Here is a 9,453-nt window from a genome sequence, read left to right on the forward strand (position 1 = left end):
CTTCAAGACCAAGCTGGTCCCAAAGAGTGTAAATTGCAATGGGAATTGCAAAGGGGCTCATTACTTGCATGAAGAGTGCAGCACTTAGATTGTACATTGCGACATCAAGCCAGAAAATATACTTTTGGATGGCTCATATACAACAAGGATTTATGATTTTGGATTCGCTAAGCTTTGGAAGATATACCGGTCTTGAACTACAACTTTGATAAGGGGAACCAAAGGTTATGTGGCCCCTGAGTGATTCCGGAACAGACCTATCACACCAAAGGTGGACATTTACAGTATTGGTGTCTTATTGCTTAAGATTTTCTGTGGCAGGAAGAATGTCAAACTGAGCATAGAGGATGAAAATCAAATAAGACTGGCTGATTGGGCATATGATAAGTACAAAGAAGGGAGATTGGATCTGCTAGTAAAAAATGATGAGGAGGCAATCAATGACATGAAAAGTGTGGAGAAGTTTGTGATGACTGCTAGCTGGTGTATTCAGGATGATCCACTGCTAAGACCTTCCATGAAGAACGTTCTGCAAGTGTTGGAAGGTGCCATGGAAGTTTCAGTGCCCCTATATACTTTTCCAACTACTTCAGTATAATCTGTTAGGTTCTAAAGATTTAGGATTTTATGTATTTAGAACTCTAATTTGTATTGTTGGCAAACCATGATCAAAACAGGTTGTTTAATCTTGTTTAAACTTGCTCAAAGTTGGGTCTTTCACGTAAAGTTGGAATCGAGAGGCTGCAGATGCATTGGTGCATTTCGGCCTGGCTTGATCAATCGAAAGAAAGACTCGATCGATCGAATCTCGGGCAGAATGTTTTTCTGCAGAAAATTCCAGCTCAGCCCTAACCCGTTAAACGTTTTGGGTTTTCTTTTTTTTACCCTAGGTATATAAAGAAAAACCCTAGCCACGTTTTTAGTGTCGCTCCAGTTGAGTTGTTGCTCATATTTTGCTGTTTTGTGTAAATCTCTTGTGAGATCTAGAGGAGCTTTCTTTTACACAAAGTTTAGGGTTTTCAAGGTAGAGATTACTTCAACATCTTGATTATCAACTCGGTTGCTACCATAGAAGCTTAAAGATTATCAAGCGTGGGTGCTTGTAGCTGATTGGAGAATCCAAGAAAGAATGAATCCATGGATTTGGAGCTTGCACGTGGTCATGTTAGTAAGTTCTACTGGTGGATAGCATTAGGAAGTCAAGCGGAGAGCTTGTAAGTCCTTTTGTATGAACTTCGATTCTTTCACATAGTGGATTCAGGTTTACCTTGAGGATAGTTAGGTCAAATCCTCCCCAGGTTTTTACCGTGTAGTTTCCTGGGTGATCATATCATTGTGTCTTTTATATTTCTGTTACTTTATACTTTTAATATGATTGTATGTTTGTGATAACCTAGAATTGCTTAAATTGACTAAGTTAATTACTTGACTAATTAAGTAGGTTAAACTGATTGTTTTAAGGGGTCTAAAACCGTTCATAATCAATTACTAAAAGGTATGCATGTTCCTCCTTAGTACTTGAACCATGTTTGGTTGTATGATTTTAGTCTAGTACTTGAAGCATGCTTGGTTGTACTGTTTTACATACCAGGTTGTTTGTTTCAATGTAGAGAGTATGTTGACATGAAATCTCTTCTCAATTCAGTATTTTCTTAATACAGTTGCATGAAAATTTGAGTCCTACTTTTGGTTCAAATCAGAGTTTTCAATCTCAATTCTGTTCTTATTTTATTTGGAATAACATGTATAGAACATAATTAAAAAATTTCCCTCAAAGAAAAATATATATCAATTGATAGCTTCTACTAATACATATGCATAAAAGATGTCACTTTGGCAGTCAATGAGTTTAGCCTCAAGAGGAAGGAGGGGAAGATTCAAACTAGTGATCTCCATTTTATAAGGTGTAATCTCCTGCAAATTGCACTATGTCTCGGTGTTGCACCTTTTTTTCTTTTTTGGTCCATAAAGAGAAAGAAAGATGCTATCACAGCTAGTATTACTCTTCATATCATAATACAAAACAAAATACTATTTACTAATATAAAGGATGAATTGAAAAGAAGACTCAGATCAGGATTCCTATACCCCATCTAAGGATCCTTACAAATTACAATGCAGTGATGAATTCTCCTAAATGTCAATATCATCTCTGTTTGACATTTAGTCAGAACACAATTTAAAGAAGGTGTAGGACCGTAGTTTAGACTGCACAGAAAAATATTATGAATATTGTGGCTCCAATTAGTTCTAGATTCTTGTAGCCACTACTCATTATCCTGATGGAGTTTCCTAATATTGGTAGAGGGAGGCATAGTCTTAAATAACCAGAATAGTACTTTATATTAAAGGATTTAAATTGAACTGATAAATGAAGATGGGCCTGGAGGAACTGAGACTTCAACAGCTCCTTCCATCATTTGTACTACTTTCTTCATTGTTGGCCTTAGCGATGGATCCTCCTGAATGCACCATATTGCAATCATCACATATTTCTGCACTCTCTTCATGTCATTTTTTGCCTCCTCGTCATTTTCCACTAAAAGTTCCAATTTCCCATCTTTATAGCAATGATATGCCCAGTCAGCTAGTATCGTCTGATCCACATCCTTTGCCTCTGCTTCAAAACTCTTCCTGCAGCAAATGAGATCTAGCAACAAAATGCCAAAGCTGTAAACATCAACCTTGATTGTAACAGGCATGTTTCTGAACCATTCGGGTGCAACATACCCTTTAGTTCCCCTGATTCCAGTAGTAGTGCGAGTCTGGTCCGTTTTCAAAAGCTTAGCTAATCCAAAGTCAGAAATTCTAGCTGTGAAAGAATCATCCAGTAGGATGTTCTGTGGCTTGATATCACAATGTATGATTTGGGTGTGGCATTCTTCATGCAAGTAAAAAAGCCCTCTTGCAGTTTCTAATGCAATTTGAATTCTTTGATACCAATATGGCCGTGAAACCCCAAATAGAAAGCTTGCCAGCGAACCATTACTCATGAATTCATATACAAGAAGACGGTGCTGCCCCTCGTTGCAGAATCCTAGCAGTTGGACCAAATTTCTGTGGTTTGTTCTGCCAATAGCACTCACTTCAGCTTTGAACTCCAGATCGCCTTCTTCCATCATATCATTCATCCTTTTAACTACAACTAGTTTTCTGTCCTCATATTCTAGAACCCCTTTATATACTTTTGCAAAAGCACCCCTCCCAAGCTCTTCCCTGAACCCATTTGTGGCTTCCATTAGTTCCTCATAAGTGTAACTTCGCAAATTCATGCCTAGCATGACTGGGTATGGCTTAATGGCCTTTGATTTCCAATATTTGAAACGAAAAACAAGCAGAAAGACAGCTAAAAGGAAGAGTAAGTTCAGAAACACTGAGCTACTAAGGAGCACTGACACAATGAGTATCACAGTTGATTCATCTTTCTTCTTCAAATCTGCACCTGAAGGCTTCAAAGTAGAATTGTCCTTTCTTATTTTGATTAGAGCTTTTCCTTCAAAACCATAATCCATCCTCCCATTTGAGAGAGGTATTTTCTTCTTCCAACACTGCCCGCTTTTGTAAATGGCAGCAGCGCAGAGACAATCACCCAAGCAAGCTGTCCTGCACAAATCCTCATTTTAGCTGTCCAAGTATTCATAATCAGACCAGCTGGGCCAATCTGTATTTGGCATTGATTTCAAATAAAAAAGATCTGATTCTGGCAAGGATTCATCACAACTTTGTGAAAGAAAGTTCTGTTTGCAACCTTTCATAACATCCTCTGGATCAATGAAGGTGTATCCATCTGGGCAGTGGCATTTGGGTCTTTGATCGTCACCGAGCATGCAGTAGCTGTTATACCCACAAGGTCCACTACCAGACATGAGTTTTTGCCACAAAATTGCATATATTTGGAGGTATGAAGGTTGACAGAGGAGACCAGGTCATAAGCCCACTCCTGGACAATAAGCTGCTTTTTGGGTAGACATAATGCCTTAAAACACCATCATATTCCATGATTGCTCTTTGATAGTAGTCCTGCGTAGAATCAGGAATTGACGATATATTCTTAACAATTCTTCCATTTCTTGCTGTAAAGGTTATAGAGCCAGACGGGTTGAAGACCACCCGAAAGCCGATGCCTACAGGTTCTTCTGGCCCGGGCCAACAATCAGTAATAGAATAATCCATGGGGTAAGCTCTTGTTTGTAGCACAAGACTTCCGGTCGTGTTTAGTTGGAACTGAAACCTTCCATTAGAGTAATTCATTTCTGAGTAACGAGCAACAAGCTTGCTGCCCAGACTCAGTGTCTGTGAAGGTAACATTGTGTCAGTTGGATAATGAAAACTCTGCCACAAAAGGCTAGAATTTTGGCTTGCCAGCACGAAGTTTCCAGTGTCAAGCACGGCTGCATAAGCAACTCCTGGACCAGCTAAGTCAGCTTTCCATGTCTCGTTGCCTGTTGGGTCATTGAGTACAAATTTGCCATCTTTAGTAAGCTCAACCTTGGATCCTCCTGGCACAAGATTATCTCCATTGGCTGACCAGACAACGGTTTTTTCAGGTAATTTGTTGAACCAGATGGCTAGTAGATATCCTCCCTTTCCAATTTGTTGGAAACCAAAAGCGAAGTCACCAGAAGGCGATGCCCAATAAGTGTCTTTTTCCTGTGCAGTTAAGGGATGAACCCAGAGATTGGCTGCTGGAAGTTTGAGCAGTGGTGGAATATGGCAGCAACAGAATAAGAAGCAACAAGGAGAGAAGAGATGATAGTTGTAAAGCCATACTAGTATGAGGAGTCTATAAGTGATACACTTTGTAGTATAAATGAAAAAACTGTATCATGACATTGACAAATATACTGGTAGAGGAAGCTCTGCATGTGGAACGTTTTTGTCGAAGTGAAGATGAAAATGAGTCATTTTTTAAGTTTTCTTGACTCTGAAGAATGACTTCTCATTTTTCTCATTTTTTAGAAAAAGCATGAGTCATTTTTTAAGTTTTCTTGACTCTAAAGAACGACTTCTCATTTTTCTCATTTTTTAGAAAAAGCATGACATGGCTTGTAAGAAAAAGTTGGACAAATTTGCCGGTTAATGTGGGACACGGCTGGCACTGGTAGGGGCATTTTTTTTTTTGACAAAATTGCTCTCTTAATAATTTTTTCCTCCCTTTCACTTTTTATTTTTCACTGAATCTTATTTTATCAATATTTTATTATTTATTTTCTTTCACTTTACCAATATCAAACTCAATTTCTTCCCCTTTATCAATATCAAAGAGATGAAGAAATGTCAATAAAGATTGAGGAATAATTAAACAACGTACCACTATTGTATATTATTTGGTTCATAATTTTTTTTTTTTAAATAGGTTAAAATTAATATGTTGTTAATTTTTATTTTTGTTACATGTATTGTAGCACTAATGGATGGAATGTAGTTGCAAAAGATTGCTTTGACTTAAATGAACCCCTTCAAGAAGGTATTATAATTTTATTTTATTTGTGGTTTACATTTCATTTATCATAGAATATTTTTAAACTCATGTTTTTATATAGCACCAAAATTAATATGATATTAATTTTTATTTCTAATACATGTATTATAGCATCAATGGATGAGAATGTAGTTGCAAGTGAGAGTCACTACTTTACTCCAAAAAAATTGTTTTGACTTAAATGAACCCCTTCAAAAATGTATTATAATTTTATTTTATTTGTAAATTTACATTTCATTTATCATAGAATATGATATTTATATTTTAAACTCTTGTTTTGATATAACACCAATGGATGACAACATAGATGCAAGTGAGACTCCTCAATTTGTTCCAATGGATTGTTTTGACTTAAATGAATTGTCTCAAGAAGGTATTATTATTTTTATTTTATTTGTAATATATAATTCATGTATCATATAATATGATGTTGATTTTTTTTTTAATTTTTTTTTTTAATATAGCACAAGTTGATGATGATTTGATTGCAAGTAAGATTCATGGAAGTGTTTCAAAGAATTGTGTTGAATTAAATGAGCTTCCAAATGACGGAAAAAATAATAATACTTATGGAGATGAAATAATTGATCGGAATGAATGTCCAATAGATAAAATGGGAGTTATTGAAGAACATGAAGATATAAATTCAATAGAAAATGAGTTTGAGCCTTTTGTTGGTCAATGTTTTCCTAGTGAAGAAGAAACTTTCATTTTCTATAAAAATTATGCAAATCAATATGGTTTTACAATTCGAAAAGGTCATACTAAGAAAAAAAAAAAAAAAAGAGAGAGAAGCAGTAAGATGTGATTTCTTTTGTCATCGACAAAGTAAACAACCATTAAAAATAATGGATCCTTTTAAGGAGCAACGAAATAGGAAATCTTTAAAATGTAGATGTAAAGCTCATTTAAGTATCATTTTGCGAAAGTCATTTGATATTTTTCCTTGAGAATGGCATGTCACTAAGTTTGTTATAGATCACAATCATGATTTGTTCTCCCCTTCGGAAGTGCGATTTCTTCCAGCCAATCGAGTTATCACTATAGATGATAAAAAACCCATCTCACAAGAAAATTAAAGGTCTCAAATTTGATAGCAAGGTTGTTTCATATTCGTTTACCTGGGCTGATCATTTCTCACAAATGACCAGTTCAAAATGGTAACAGGGCCAGTCAGCATTCCCTTCATGGGCCGTTTGGTAAAACTTTGAGCTATTGAAGACCAAAAGATAGTCATGGGCTTGGGGCAGCTCACGTCACCATAGATAATTGGTGGCTTCACACTACAGGATCCATAACAGTGAAGGCAATTCGACCCGTTCAGTCCACATTGGGCATATCCTATCCACTTCGGTTCATTCTGTCCACTTTGGTCCTATTTGGTTTATTCTGTCTAATTTAGTTCTATTTGGTCCTATTTAGTCCAAATTGGTCTTATTTGGTCCATTTTGTCCACTTTGATCCACTTCAGTCTTATTTGGGCTATTCCATCAACTTTGGTCCTACTCAGTCCACTTTGGTTCTATCTGGTCCATTCTGTCCACTTTCGTCATATTCAATCTACATTGGTTATATTCGGTCTAGTCTGTCCACTCCGGTCCTATTCAGTCCAATTTGATCCCGTTCGGTCCATTCTCTCTACTCCGGTCCATTCCGTCCACCTAGTTCTTATTCAGTCATATTCAGTCCATTTGATCCACTTTGTTCCATTTGGTCCATTTGGATTACTTCGGTTCATTTTGGTCCATTACGTTTTATTTTTGTGCACTTACATAATTGAGAAAAGACATGTTTGGGTTGAAAGCACATAATCGAAATCCAAATTTACTAAAAAATATATAAATCTCAAACTCATAATATATAAAATCTTAAGCATGACATTTACTATTACTATGCTTTTGTTGAGCCACATTTGTTTTTTGTTTAGAATACTAAGTATTAACACACACACACACACTAGGAGAGGGGAGAAATTTAATTAAAAAAAAAACTTACAGTGGTGTATATCGTTGAGCGACATTAATATAGCATTTCAATCTATTTCGGTACGACTAAATTTAAGTGAAAGTCTTTCTAAATATAAAAGCTCTGAATATACAAATGTAATTTTCAGGGCATTTATTTATTTGTTTTAACGCCGTTATTTTTAAATGAATTACATGAGGTTGATTATACATTTAAGCAAAATAAATAAATATATATATATATACATGTATGTATGTATGTATAATTTTTATTTAAATAAATTATTCAAATTATCCATTCTCTTAAAAGAGATTATTATGATAATTAAAACTCATACAAACTTATACAAAATATGTATAATTTATTATCTAAATTTTATTGTAGAGAGAGAGATTACTTGTGATGGGGAACTAAAGAATACAACAAGATGAACCCAAAATAGAATTTTAAAAATCACAATAATTCATCAATATAAAGTGAAGTTGCAAGAAAGAATAAAAAATCAAGAGAAAGTGAATAATCACTTTTTCAATAGAGAATGTGAAAGAGAATAATAAGAAATTTATAGAAAATAATATGAGAAGAAAAAATTAAAAATAAAAAATATAATAATAAACACCAAATTATCCAAGTCATGTTATGTAATAAAAAAAAAACATTATATTCTTATATACTATCTTTATAATGCAATATGATAACATCTATGAAATCAAAGAGAATAAAAAGATAACAACTTAAAAACACAAAACTTAATCACATCAACCCAAAGTAGAGTTCCAAATAATACAAAATTCATCAACCTAAAGTAGAAATGCAAGAAACATATACATAAATAAAAATCCACCAAAAATGAAAAAAAAAAATGAGAGAGAGAAAGAGAGAGAGAGAAATAACCTTTTGTGTGTGGAAAAACTATGAATAGAATGGAAAAGAAAATTTTAAATTTATAGTAAGAAGAAGAGAATAAGAAAAGTAAAAAATAAAGGAAGATAAAGGGAGAGAGAAAAAATGATATTAAGGTAGATAATAGTGGGAGATAAAAAGTTAAAAAAAAAATGGGAAAAGTTAGAGAAAATATAACAATAAGTTAAGAAATTAATAAGAAAAAAAAAGAATTAAAAAAAAGAGAGAGAGTGTTGAAAATAGATGGATGATATGGCCATTAATATTGTTCAACATGAACATAGCATTTAATGTAGCAACAATAAATGCTATGTTTCAAATTTTAGAGAGATATATAATAATATATACACACATATATACAAATATATAGTTGATTATTCTATCCCTGCGATGAGTAGCACTGTTGCAGGTTGCTTGTCGGTAGACTTGACAAACTGATCCAGTTGATTGGATCCGGGTTCAATTTGTTCAGGTTCGAGTTAGAGACAAGTCAATGGATTGCAAAACTTATAATCCTTAACCAATTTTTTGATGGTCAAGTCAATTCAATCTTTATCTTCCTTGCAATACAAACAAGAGAACAAATAAAGAAAGAATAGTCAAAAATAAAATGTTAAGTAACACATAAATTAGTGTTTTTTTTTTTTTTTTTTGCCAAATATTATGTTTTTGCAAAATATATATATATATATATATATTTTTTTTTTTTTCAGCCCAAACATATTTAGTTATTTACCAAACTCGGTTTCTAAGTATTATGGCAAAAAAAAAAGGTGCAATATAACTAATTAAGTTCCAAGATAAGTCAAACTTGAGTTTGGTAAACTCGAACTTCACTTGGAACTCAAGTTTGGTAAACTTGAGTTCTAAAAATGTACTAACTAAATAAGTTTGGGTGGAAGTTTTTTAGTAAATTTTTTTTTTCAAAAACATAATAATTTGCAAAAACAAAAGCCCATAAATTTTTATGTTTGCACAAGGTTCACTAAATTGAAACCTTCAAGTCTGTCAGAAGTGAATGTGAAAAATATTTACACAATCAAAAAAACCACACAAAAAAAAAAGGGACCGGGGGGGGGGGGGGGGTTGGAGAGTTGACTCGA

The 9,453-nt window shown here is 34.0% G+C and overlaps 1 protein-coding gene across 1 annotated transcript in view; it reads right to left on the reverse strand.

Moving 5' to 3' along the window:
* Window positions 1-2,055: 2,055 nt before the first annotated feature.
* Window positions 2,056-9,453, reverse strand: part of LOC112005977 (G-type lectin S-receptor-like serine/threonine-protein kinase LECRK3) — a 12,250-nt gene continuing 4,852 nt past the window's right edge. Inside the window, 1 exon segment of the mRNA XM_065767394.1 lies at window positions 2,056-3,864. Within this exon segment, the coding sequence (XP_065623466.1) occupies window positions 2,355-3,864 (1,510 nt within the window). The 3' untranslated portion in view covers window positions 2,056-2,354.

This window comes from Quercus suber, unplaced genomic scaffold, assembly GCF_002906115.3.
Source record: "Quercus suber isolate HL8 unplaced genomic scaffold, Cork oak 2.0 scaffold_801, whole genome shotgun sequence".
In the NCBI taxonomy this organism is placed as follows: domain Eukaryota; kingdom Viridiplantae; phylum Streptophyta; class Magnoliopsida; order Fagales; family Fagaceae; genus Quercus; species Quercus suber.